The sequence below is a fragment of the Labrus bergylta genome, chromosome 1 (assembly GCF_963930695.1).
Source record: "Labrus bergylta chromosome 1, fLabBer1.1, whole genome shotgun sequence".
NCBI classification, from domain to species: Eukaryota; Metazoa; Chordata; class Actinopteri; order Labriformes; family Labridae; genus Labrus; species Labrus bergylta.
This window is the reverse complement of record NC_089195.1, coordinates 19,830,867-19,845,041: the sequence shown is the minus strand read 5'-3', so window position 1 is coordinate 19,845,041 and position 14,175 is coordinate 19,830,867. Positions and strand designations below refer to the sequence as shown.

Genomic DNA, 14,175 nt, shown 5'->3' with positions numbered 1-14,175 from the left:
AGTAACTGTGATAGGCCACACCTAGGCATGCCATGCTGCTATTTCACAAACTTTCCTGCAGCGCTATATAGTAGAGGCGGCGCCTTGACAACACTCTCCCTCCGCCTTAACTGCGATTGTAGAATTTATTTTTTAAATTCAAATCCACCTGCGTCTCTATGTGAGATCCAACAACAGCACCAGTTGCTGTTGGATGCTCAGTTCGTATCACTCCCCAGGGTTTGGGCCGCAAGTGATCCGTGGATCATTCACTGTACAAATAGTAAGTAAATTCAGCCTTTTAAAATATATTTTTACACAAGGTTTTCTTAGGCTTTCATACAGAGACATGTAGTAAAGTGTTGATGTTTCATTGTGTATTGTTACTTTGTTTCACACACAACTTTTATTCATCTCACCTTGACTGTCTCTTATGGTAATTAAATCAACAACCTGCTGTAGTCTGTAGCTGCAAACTTACACGAACAAATTCTGTTACAGAGCGCTGTGTTCTGTCCAAAAACATATGCTCTAGCCCCTAAATGCACACACCTCCTTTGGAGTTTTTGTCTGACTACACTACACAGCATGTGCTGCAACTGCAAGCCAGCTACTACCTAACTGGCAAATTGCCTAGAGGAAACACTGAATAAATACTTTAAATAACTCTTTATGTCAGATCTTTGTTTGTAGACATTCTCTATGTGGTTACTACAGTCTACCACTGATATGCATCTACAGCCTGCAAGGAAACTCTAATTGGATAGTTGAAGTGCACAGTATATACTACTGTTCATTCACACAAAAAGATGTTGCTTATTGTTCAGACAAAGCAGAGACAAATGTGTGCCTTTCTTAAACTCACACCCACACATGCTTTTCCATTTTATGTGACTGTGGAGGTGTGTTGTCCAGTGAAAAAATTAACATTAACATTTGATATGTCTCTATAATAACATTTAGTCCCATAGATAATAGAAACCATAACTTGTAACAGAATCCAATATGACATCACACGTCACAGTCTTAAAATTAACCAGAGAAGAATCCCCCACTAGTTAAAACATCTGCCTGGACTGTTAGTCCTGTACACATGGATTAATAAACAAATTAACAGCAAACACATTGTTTATTTTTCAAAGTGTTTTTTTCTGTTTCTTGAGGTTGCACTTCTGTTTTTGTTTTACCAAAGCAAATTCCTGTCAGTTAAGTCATGGCAGCTTCATGATATGGCACAGACTAATAATGGGTGCAAGACAATATCCTGTTAAAAAAACCCACTTCATTAATGGATCAGTGAAGTGACCTCATAGAAGCCTCTGCACATGTCCTCTGTTATTGTTTGAATTTTGATACCACTCCTTTTTTTGTTCTTTAAATATGTGACTCGAGCGTAGACTATATAAAATATGGATGTAGTCACAGTGACGTCACCCAAACATTTTCATTACTTCATCCAACCGTAACCAACAGCCTGATGACTGTCCGAAAAGACTTATTTCTATATATGTTTGCCAGAGAAGTCTATCAACTTGATCAGGATCTTGTGTAGCTATGTCCTTGTTTAAAACTTCACATTCTGATGAGAACACCCATTTAGAGCACACAGAGGTTCCAAGTACACACAAATATTTGCGAGCCAGTTTGGAGAGTTTCGGATATCTCGCTCACCCTGAGGCTCTCCACCACAGCTGTCTGCAGAGATAGGAGTCTCCCTCATGTTAGATTAAATCTTCTGAATCGCACCCTCGCTGTTGCCACAGCATTACTGTCTTCATTTACTGAGGTCGAAAGCATGCAATGGTCAAGTTATGATGAGAGCGTAGATCAAATGGCGAACTCCTTCAGACAGCCCGATGGCACTGCAGTGCTGATAGGCTGTACATTTAGAATTTTCAAATTAAGAGTAAGCATCAACAGCCCTACTGTACATAGGCAGAAACAAATTGCCTTACACTGACTACAACTAACGCAATCACTGAACAGTACTGTAAATCTTGTCATCGAACTTTCAGCAAGAAAACAACGAAGCTGATATGCAAAAATGTCAAACTTTACTTTAAAAGTCCTCTGATTGATTTTACAAACAATTATTCTTTATATATTTTTACTATCAAGTGACATAAAACATTGTTCCCTCTGCATCACAATTTAATCTAAGATATTTCTAGTGATACTGCCATATTTTGTGTACCATCATGAGTCTCTTAAACATACTTTCATTGAACTTCCAACAAGAAGATAAACAGTTTTACAAAAACGTCCAACTTTACCTCAGTCCTCTCATTAATTTATATCAAAGATCCATTGCAAAAGTCTATTACTATGGACACGTTTTAAATGAGCATGACAAAAACCTTGATGCTCGTGCATGTTTTTTTTTTACCCCATAACCCAGTACCTACGAATATATTGTAATGCTATCTATAGGATAGCATTACAATATACAGGGGGGTTGTTATTTTTGGTTGAACATTAGCATGACCTTTTTTAAAACCATATTTAGGCTTCAAGGTTGCGCCAGGTGATTGCACATTGGAGCCATAGTTCCATTTAGTGACACCGATCCATCCATCCATTTTCTTTACCACTTTTCCCCGTGCATGCATGGGTTCTCTCCGGGACACTGATCCTTTGTGTTAAAAAAAAAAGATCAGTGTGTTAAAGACGAGGAGTTTCAGCTGTACATACCAAGAAATGATTGTTAGCACTGACATCTGAATGCAGCAGGGGACAAGATGAGACATGGAAACTTTGCTCTTTCTCTGAATGCCCTTCGACACTTCAGTGTTTCCCTGTACTGTTGATTCATGAGAATATAAAAGCAATAAAACAGCATCAACGGGTCATGCATATACACACACCACATATACACATACAGCATACAATTTGCAGTACATACACAATATGGTCGTGTTCTGGTCTCCATCAGTTGCTGCTGTTATCCTGAGGCTCTCTAAACTTTGGTATGAGGGGCACCATGATCAACATGCAGACACATGCAGAGTATGTCAAAAAGTAAGCCTGAACATAAAGCAGAGCAAAGTAAGCTTCAACTGAAAAATCTACAAGAACAACATGTGACTTTTTTTAGAGTTTTAGGCTGAGTTTTCACCTTCGGATGCCAACCCTAGGCTTTAAGGACAAACCACTTGACCACCTGAGGAACAGACTCTCCAGTCAGCTGGACAGGCCATCAGGAATTTTCCTAATAACCAAACCAGTCCTATAAGCCCAAACTTATTACGAGGTAAAAATGATGACCTTTAACTTTGACCTTGTAGTAGTTGTGTGTGCAAAACTATGAAATCTAGCCCAGATAAATCAGAAGTAGCCTATTTTGAGTCCACTTTGATGGTGCTCATTGTTCATTCAAGGTTGGTAAACGGTGGAGGACTTCTTCAATAATCATGGTGATAGAGACAACACAAACAAGGATTTTTTACAACCCCGCAGTAGAATGTTTTTGAAAGTCCAACTTTGTCATTTGACCAAAACCAATCATCTGCTTCACCTGCAGAAGGCCAGACTAATTACAAAAATCCCTCCAAGAGACTTAAACATGAAGACGACTCTGAAATATGCCATTGTGTCCAAACATTGGCTTCAATTTCGTAAAAAACCCTGCGATGATTTGATCCTCAAAGGTCTTTTTCAAACTACAAATCATAGCATTGTGAGGACAATTGTGTGGTGTAGGGACACCAAAAAAGTGGGTCAGCAAAGCAGACAAACAGACAAAAACATGACGCTGTCAAAAATACCACTTAACAGGCACTGTATTGGAAAGACTTTGAATTTTCCTGAAACCAGATGTGTGTCTGTGTTTGTGTGTCTTTGTGTGTGAGTACTGTATGAGGGAAGACAGGGTAAGTGTTTTTTTGTGTACGTGTGTGGTTATATGTGTGTGCTAGTGATTAGTCTGTCATTAACTCAGTAATGGCGAAGAATGCAATAACATGCCTTTTGCAGAAACAAAACGGATGTTTAGTTGAAACACCTACACAAGTGAACAAGAAACTCACAAAAATCCCCCACACACTGTTTGCCCCAGGAGCCTGTCATTTCAGTCCTTTGCGTATGTTACTCTCCAGCTTTTCTCAAACATCTCTCTCAGACATCTACATGGCTCTCCTCTGAGAATGAACTAGGAGAAAGATTAAAAGAGCTAGATGAAAACCAGAGAAGAGACGACAGGGAAGAATAGCATAGAGGAACCATATGTTTTCTTTCTTCCCAGTTCAGCTGGCTGTGATCAACAGCGTCCAACACAAACTTTTCTTTGCATACAGAATAACTATACTTAATGACAAAGTACATCTTCTGCTACAATAAAGGTCTTATTTGAAATACAGAAATGCCATTGAATTAAAAAACTGTTGCAGTTTTCATATCTAAGACCTTCAACACTGCTCTTAAAAAGGGTTGACTAACTGAGGATTGTCTCCAAAAATTGTTTAATGGTTTGAAAAACTGCTTGAGTGGCAGAGTGCAATGTGTTAAATATAATGGTTTATCTTCTTTTTTGTGTCCACAAGGGTCCATACTGGGTCCTTTTCCATTCATAAACTACGAACACCAATCAGCCATAACATTATGACCACCAAGGTGTTCCTACTATCTTGCCTCCTAAATTAACATTCATGAGCAAAACTTTACAAAACTTAAAAAAATAATGCACCCCAGTACATCTCCAAAACCCATTATGACTCCAATAATACATACAAGAAGGAAGAAGGCATACTTTATTAATCCCTCAGGGGTAATTACAATTTTACACTCTGTTCTTTCGAACATGTTACTCACACATAGGCCAAGAATACACACACTTGCACAAACAGGATCCTACAGTCATACATTAATGGAGAGATGTAAGAGTGAGGGACTGCACATGAAAGAGTGCCGGAGCAGTTTGGGGTTCCCAAACGAAATCCTTATGTAGCTGCAACCATTGGTGTATTTCATTCCACAAACTCGCACTGTAATTTGTGATTGTGATTTATAATAGTTTTTCCCTCATCTGGTCATTTATTTGACCAGTGAATGCACAATGCAGCTAATTCATTTTTTGATCTATTTTTTTTCTGGTTATAGTCTGTTATAAATAAATAAAAGTGTACCAAACAAATGATGAACCCTAATGAATGGTGACACTGAGATTAGATAAAAAGCTAAAAGACTGACAAACATGTGTGCTTTATCTCCTTTTAGGAATCTGTGGCGCCCATGTTGACACTTGATCTCAAAGCTTAACATCTCAAAGTCATCTCTCGTCATGTTCCAAATGAACAACAAATGTTTTTACATACATTCACTCCAACAAAGTCAGTGTTTCCCCTCAAACACAGATCAAAGACTGGATCAATATTTGTCAGGCAGAGGGCTCCAAGTCTTCACGGACAGTTACACAGTGCTTTTTGTGGCTCTGTGCTCTATTATTGTTGGATGTTGCATCATACAGTGAATTTGATTTTTTTTGGACAACAAAGAACGAGTTTATTTTCAGACATAAAAAGGATTTATGGCATGCAGACCTACTTTGCTGGAGTGCAAAGTGTTAGGGTGAAGTAATGACAAAAATGGTCATTAGCATCTTATTTATGTGCTCTTTGAACTGTTTTGTGTTACATGTAAGAAGCAACATCTTTACATCAGAACAAAAGCAGGTTTAACTGGTCAGCCAAATGTCCAGCAAATGTTGACTGAGAAATGATCAGAGAAACTGACTTAAAATTTGCAATTGATATCCTTTATCACTCAGCCAAAACTCCATTAGAAAAATAGAAGTTGTGCTTATAAGACAAAGATATGAGCAAAAAGAAAATCACATGCTGCAAAGACTAGGGATATGTATGATCAGCAGACTAAATGATTAACTCCCTCACGAGTCAGCACCAGAATAACTAGTCAATGAGAAGGATATAAAGCAGTACAGTGGACAGGTTGTATCTCGTAACGTGGAGCGTCTCGGAATATTTTGATCTTGAAAGTGGAGATAAAGTTGTATGTAGGCTGTCAGGTTAAAATTAAATACTCATCTTGGGCAACTAAATTCCGCACAGGCATGGGGATGTTAACCTGCAAGAAGGACTGAAGGCTGGTGGTGCTAGCACTGCTTACTTGTAGGGCTTTCAAACTAGCAGAAACCTCCTAAAAGACTTTTGATATTTGCAGGAGGAGCTGTATGTGTGAACGAGAACAGGCCGATTTTACACTCTGACTTTATCCAGAGTTTCTCCTGCCAGACCTCTAGTATCTTTTCCACAAAAAGTCCTAGTAAGCTGATGTGAGAAAGCAGCAGAATTTTATCAGGATAATTCGCCTCGAGCGAGAGGGAGGTAACATTATTACCCAGTGGCCACAGCACGGTGCATAGACTGTATGCACACGACCTCTACGACCTCTGTTCACGTAGTTAAACTGCTACATGTTTTCTATTCAGCAGTATGTTTTTCTCCGCTCTTTAGTTGATATTGTGATTCTGATGAACTGCGCATAGCATTGATATAAAGGCAGATATTCCCATTATAGTCATACAGCAGACTCCGTTGCAGTATCTGCTAATTCCGCGTCGTTCTTTTTACGTCATGTCTTGCTACAGGAAACCCCCCGCTAGTCTGAATTTAAAGTTGTGTTAAATTGATTTTGAAATGTGTTGCCTAGTAAATTCAGTAGTGAAGATGCATCTCTTATAAACGTACATACCATTATGTACAGGTTACTTAAAACATTTATCTTTCACAGTCAAAGCCAATGGAGTTTTTTATTATCATCAGTAATAAAAATACCTGTTACACCAAACCCAATCTCAGAATCAATCAGGTATCAGCTGATGCCGATACAAACAACTCAGGTGAAGCCAGTGGTTAGCCATATTAACTTCCCACCAAGACTTCCTGTCTGCGCAATGCATTGTTTTCAGTCTAATTAACAACTTGAGAAGTTCAGATAATCACTTTGTGAATGAGTAGGTGCAACCTGAACTGTAAAAGTGCTTTGAGTTGTCAGAAGACTAGAAAAAAACGATATACAAGCTCAAGTCTTTTTAACATTTACCAAATCTTTCATCAGCAATTGGTTGGTTTCAAGCACTGACTTCCTCATGTTTACAGTGTTTACTTTTGGTTTTAGCACCAATTGTCTTTGACGATCTTTTGTATTCAGCATGCAAGCTCTATTTTGTCCATTTAATAATTGCAGAAGACAAGTGTAATGCGTTAAAGGAGCACCTTTTAGACATTTAGACACATTTCTGTCTTGCTAATTTTGTGGACACATTAAAAAGGTGGGTGGAAGTCCACCTATTGTCATCATTCACTTTTGCTAAAAACATCATTTGTAAAACTATTGGAAATATACATTTTTTTTGACCTGGTATGACCTGGCATGCTAGCCCAGGGGAAAAAATTAGAGCTATGGTTAAGGTAAGATCAGTCAAGTTCTCTCCATTCATGTCTAAAAACCGGTAGATAACACAGCAAGCTTGAACTTGCATGACATTCAAAACACACAATAGCACACAGTATTTAGTATAATGCAAAACCTTTAATTTATAACACAACTATGGTAAAGATTTCACTTAGACTTCAGCTTGTTTGTATTTCTTGAAACAAATGTCGACTGTCTAGTGTGGCGCTAAGCCCAGGAAGCAGCAACTGTGCCTTTGAAAAGTAGGGTTCAGGTTTGTGAACCCAATTATTGAAGACATATTTGTCTTGTCATATTTGACCATATGAGGATGTTGGATGAAATTTACCTGATTACTATAGATATAACACTTTATCATGATGACAATGTATGTACAAGAAATGACGTTAATCCATCCAACCATTGTTGAAATAGTTCAGTCTTGGCCAAAGTGGTGGTGTGCCCAACGTTTCCATCCCTAGAGGGATGCAGCTTACGGGCTTTGTAATATCTTAAGATGAATCCTGCAGTGAATCACATGTAGAAGAAAAGCTTGCGCCTCTGGCCATCTCCCAATCAATGATGTCAGAGCAGGTGTTTCCCATCAGCTGTCAAATCAAAACCACCTGCGGAAACACCACTGACTGCTGTGTGGGAATACGATCGTACTTTCAAATTTCAAACTATACAGAGACATGCTGATTTTTATTTATTTATCTTAAATTGTTCCCTGGAGGACTAGGGTTAAATTGGAAGACTTAACAATTGTTTTTGCCAGTAAATAAAACAGCATATAGAAATAGCAAAGCAACACACAACAGAGGCAATGTTAGGACACAATTCAGATTCTGAATTCTATTGCTCAGATGCAACTCAGATCATTGATTTTTTTTTTTACGAAACACTTTGACTAAATGTGGAGTTTTACTATATCATAGTTCTCACCTCCTTCCAAAAGGCATCTCAGTGTGAACAGCTCAGTCTGAATTCATGCAACGAGTATTTTACTCCTAATCAACATTTGTAACTAATTACCACTGACAGTTGTTGTAAAGAGAAGCTTTTTATATCCTGAACCTTTTAACAAAGTCTTTTTCTGTGAACCAATTGATGTCACTCCTAAGGGGGGAACCCTATGATATACAAATTCTCATTCTCTTCAAATTTTTTTGCAAACTTAACATCAACCAATAAATTAAATCATAAACACCTTCTTCCATCACATCCGGGTTCACTTCTATTCCGAAAGATGTGATATGTCTAAATTGTGTTTTTGTCATTGTTGTTTTGAAGGTCAGTTCAAGGACATGAAAACGTCACATTGGAATCGGTATTTTGCCATCAATGAGTTTAAGCTAGTGTGCTTACTGTGTGTCAGTTAACATTCTGTGTTATAAGGTGCTCTCTGGTTGGTACCAAGCTGGTACAAAGCTACCTACTGACGGACAAAAACAATACATGGCTCAAAAAACCTGTTGGCACCTACAAATGCGACAACTGTTAACACTGCAACAAGATCATACGTACCCAAACATTCACAGATCTAAAAGCGAAGCACACACACCAACGCAAGGATATTATCCATTGTAACAACACCAATGTCGGATACTGCCTCACCTGCCCCTGTGGATGTTTTAATGTAGGACGTACTAAACGCAGACTAAAGGACCGCATCACTGAACACAAAAACAGAATCAAAACAAACAACATGGATTATCCCATGGCAAGACACTGCAACCTACATCACTCCAGCAATGAAAGAGCCGAACGCATTGAGCACATCAGACCAAACGCAAGAGAGGGTGATCAAGTCTCCAGAGAGAAACTTTTTGGATTTTTAAACTGAAAGCCGTGAGTTTTCCAGGCCTTAATGAAGAAATAGATTTGTGAACCTCTTTTGTAAACTTTTTTCAGTCCACTGTATCTTTTTAAAGTTTTTTCATTTAGGACCAACACGCTACATGACGCAGGATTCCACAAAAAGGAAGCATAAAACTATTTCGCTGAAACGTGTCGTTGTCTTCTACTCTGCCTTTTCTCTGCCTTTTCTCTCTTTTCCAACTTTAACCACTACCACACAAGAGTGCCTGATACCGCCTCAGAGACCTCTCCACTACTACCCGGAGGTAAGCCGGTCCGCTGTTGGCTTCCTTCAGCTGTCATTTGCCATATTTGAAGAAAGAAATGATTCCAGCGAAACAAAAAATTGTTCTGAAAAATAAATCCTTATTAATCCTTCGGGCTTCGGAGTGTAAATGTAGCTTTTTCTGCATTAACGCTTTTCACAAGACAAAATCTGTCCTACTTTAAATAATCATACAAATACAAGCATTCTGGACTAGACTACTACTGGAAGCATCTAATTTATAATATAGCAGGAAGGCTTTGGACTTAGGATGCTAAAGTTTTGCTACCTGTCATTGGCAACCAGGCTATATTGGAAAACGTGTCTTTGACTAATGAATACTTTTAATTCTTTAAAAGCAATACAAATTGATCACTCTGGCCTTCAACTTCCTGAAGGCACAGGTTACACACAGAAAGTGAGCCAGGTAAGTGCCTCAAACACCTTAGGCCATACAGTGACATGCTTGACCGTAACTTGACCACATTTCTCAGGTAACTATGATGATAATTTACACCAAACCTGCTGACAGCCAGGTGTGTGAACCCATTTGACAGCAAGCGAAAAAAAATCGAGAGTAACGTGTAACAGCAGACAGTAAATGATGGCTGTTATGAAAGAGTTTGTCCTGTAGTAGAGGAGAAACGCAAGAGCAAAACGAAAGTACAAATCATACAGAGTGAACGCTATCATTATTGTTTGTTTTTCTGTCTCTGTGTGTGACACTTTTTTCTCACTTTTCCATCAGGATAATTCACATTCAAATATTTGTTTCCAACTTCACTGACCGCCAGGTGTTAGATGCTACAGGGTTCACACCCTGAGCTAGTTTGACCTCAGACGATCCTTAAGGTCCAGAGGTCACATTAGTCACTGCAGTAATGACCTTCACAGACAGAGAGAGGTTTGACCCAAAATGTGTGTGAGTTGCAAGGTGATAAAAAGGCATAATTAAACTGCAAAGAGCGCCTAGGAACCTCTGTGCAAAGTTTTTTAAAGTTTTGTGAGACATGATCAAATTAACATCAATAAGCCGCCAAAAGGAAACACTTCTGTTAATCACCTGAACATAACCATGTGGATAAAACTAGCTATTGGAGACTTTGTATAAATACTTTTCAGCTTTCTTATGTCTTCTCAGACAGAGCAGGTGGCTACAGCATGGTGGAGCCTCTGCCAACTCACCTGCTGACTGACTATCATTGGGAATCGCTGATTAAGCTCTGTCTGAAGCCGAAGGAGGCCTGGGAAAAGGAGCAATTAAAAGAGGACAACAACAGATTCATGTAATGTGGTTCAGCCTCGAGAATCTCAAAGACTTTTCCTTTTTTCTGAATGGAGAGATCATAAAGAACTTTTTGTGGGCCCATAAAGCCCATATGGCAATCATGTGTGTCTGACTAAAAACAGTCTCACCTGAGAGTCCATTTAGTAGCTGGTCTGAAATGTTTAGTCTCATTACATAATCTTCATCAGCAGATCACATCTTGAGTTGAGCCTGTTATGCAAATTGCTGTTTCCAGTGTCAAGAATGAAATATGATGCTCAACTTTTATTAGAATACATGTTTGGCTCTCTAGCAGAGGTCATCTTTAGGTGCATAGTAACCTTACTGCTGACAGCAAGGCTCCAAGAAGTAACTTCACCTAGCCAATATATATATATATATATATATATATACACACACACACACACACACACACACACACACACACACACACACACACACAATATGTATTCCATAATTAAGGTCATGTTACATGAATAAAAGCTCCAACTCAGCTTCACGTTTTAAAATACTTTTTCAAGGTCAAAAATGAAGTTTGAAGCATAATCCCTTTTTATTATGCAAACATGGTTCCTCAAGAGAACAGAACTAAGTGTATGAGGGTATTTTCTGCAGGCTTCACAATCTAAAATAGATTCAAAACCATATTCATGATAAAGCTTGCATAAACACCTTGACTCACACTAGCACCTAATGCACTAACTCTTGAAAAACATCACTAACTCCCCTCTCTAGCCCACCCTCCTCATATTGTTCAAGAGCAGCACCGGGGGCTGCTTTATCAAACCAAGCATTCCCAGTAAGGTACAGCATAGCTCACTTTACGTTGCCTCAGTCTGTTTTCCTTTACCCAGCTGTACAGGTTAGATACCCTGTAGGCTGCTGTATAAGAACACAGACTGATACAGCAGCAGGTATGGAACAAGTCTAGACATATAGACCTCTGTCTTATGACTGGCTAGCAAGAGTATCGGGCTCAAGGACCCTAGAAGAAGGTGCCTCAGTTCAACAAGCTGCAGGCCTGCATGACCTGCCATGACAAAATCATTAGTCAAAGTGGAGACCAAAGACAAGGCCATTTTTTCTGGAAGTTATGAGGAAGAAGACACATGAGAGGTTTTTGAGGGAGGAGAGGGGATATTTTAACTCAACTTTTCCTGACAAAATAAACTAATGTACACAAACCCAAAACTACACAAATGACAGTGTGTGTTTAGGCTACTGTAAAGGGCAAAACTTAAGTTGAAGATGGAAAAAAATGCAGACTTCATTACCCATAGGTGCCTTGAGGGCAGGTGGTGACAACTGATGCAACACAGTTCGAGCAGGAGAGAATAGTGGAACAAAGGTGGGAAAATGAACTAAATAAACATTTTACATCAGCTATAACATAATGAGGAACTGCTAGCCAGATATAATTATTTGCTAAATTAACCAAATAAAAAAATGTAGATATTGTAGCCTACCTGCATATGAGGTGTAAAACACCGTCACGAGCAGCCACAGAACCCACGTCTCGCGCACGGTGCTCCATCGATCCATCATTGCATTAGAAGCTATCGATGAAGCTGCCAATATTTCTCTCCTGGCTCCTCTGCGCTCCGCTGGACACCTGCAGTCAGGGGAACTTCAGCTCACGCGAGAGCAGTATCACAGTAAGGAAACTTGATGACTCGCACCCCTGCGTCTGCACGCGCACTGCACAGACGGGAATTAAGGGCGCGCGCGCGCATAGATAGGGATACACTTAATGAGAGGTGAACTTTTTGCAGCCCATGTACTACTCTCAGGTGCGTTTTCCTCGTAGTGGACGGATGGTGAAGAAGGACTAGCGGGAGAAAAAGAAATCTCTTAATCTTGGAAGGCTTTTTCCTCCTTCACCCGCCAACAACTTTCCTCACTTTCTCTTCCCTCCTCCTCCTCCACCACCTCCCCTTCCTCCCTCTCTCCTCCGGGGTGACCCCTCCCTCCCTCTTTGGAGCCTCTTGGTTTGAGCTCGTGGGCTGTACAGCAACATAATTACCGCCCATGTCATTATTAGAAGAACTTGTAGCTGAGTGATTTAAGGGGCTATATGTGGTGTCTTCATCAGACTCACTACCGCGCAAACGGGCACGTAGTGGCAATCACTGGCACATAACGCTGTAACCATCGACTATAAAGGTTGTAACAAGTTTCAATGATGGACTAAACCTGCTGGCAAAGTTTATATGGTACATATACAAAATATCCAACATGAACAGTAAATGCCTGTGCCATAGCCTTTTTGATTTTCTATTCCTTCTGTCTTTACACACACACACACACACACACACACACACACACACACACACACACACACACACACACACACACACACACAAAGCATGCCAGAACAGGACAAAGGTGCTGCCCAACTAATAAAAATATGTTGCTGCGGATTCCAAATTCCAGTGCCTGTCTGTCTTTGCCCACCACACACTCTTCAAAAACACGCACACACACGAACACACACTCCATATTTTGTCCTGTAAAAAACCAAAAGCTGCTGCTTGCTTTCCATTTCAATGGTCTGTTATTCTTTGTCTCCAATGTGGAAAAGTCCAAGAGAAAAAAAAAGGAAAAAAAAGAACGTTTGAGGGGATTTTAGGAAAAGTCTATTGGTTTGAAGAGTTTGACAGCATCAGAGCTCAGTACATGCACACACATGCATATACATTCACAGGATTACCTATGTGAGCCTGCAGGTATCCGCTGTACTGCTTCAGCTTCCATTAACATTGTCTGTATTGTTTAAGACTCACTGTGTCCTCTGGACTGTGAGCAGATGAATTGTTTTATTTTTTAAGAAAAATGTAGAAAAAGGATCTTGACATAACAGAAAACTTGTATAAATAAAATATGAAGTCAATTTGGTAAATAAATTGAAGAAAACTAAAATTGTTTTAAAAAATAAATAAAAACAACTTCAGACTGTCACACGATGCAACGTGCACTGAGATGGAGGGATAGTTTAAGGTTTACATTTAAAGTAAAAGACAGTGTAAGGTTGTCAACATGATCAATGCTTCAATATTTTTTGACAACACTTGTTTCAAAAACAATACAATCTCAGTTATTTTAGTAATGATAGCATTAAGAAAACAACACATCTTTAGTTTACCATCTTTAGCCACTAATGATAAATTCCTTTTTTGGTAACAGAAGTAACATTGACCTCAGGTGCTCATACATACAGAGGGAGAACAAAATGGATTCCAGGCATATTTCCCGAGACACCAGGTTGCCTTTAACTTATGACTGGCAGCTACACTTTTTTGCTCAATTCTGTGTGTGTGTGTGTGTGTGTGTGTTAGAGTGAGAAGGGGGAGGGGGGGGGGCATTAACAACAGAGATT

General features: G+C 39.3%; 1 protein-coding gene across 1 annotated transcript in view; it reads right to left on the bottom strand.

Annotated features, from left to right (window-relative positions):
- The window catches only part of LOC109990884 (collagen alpha-1(XI) chain-like), a 45,111-nt gene extending 32,408 nt beyond the window's left edge, over window positions 1-12,703 (bottom strand). Inside the window, exon 1 of the mRNA XM_065955946.1 lies at window positions 12,266-12,703. Coding sequence (XP_065812018.1) covers window positions 12,266-12,344 — 79 coding nt within the window. The 5' untranslated portion in view covers window positions 12,345-12,703. The remainder of the gene's footprint in view (window positions 1-12,265) is intronic.
- Window positions 12,704-14,175: the final 1,472 nt, after the last annotated feature.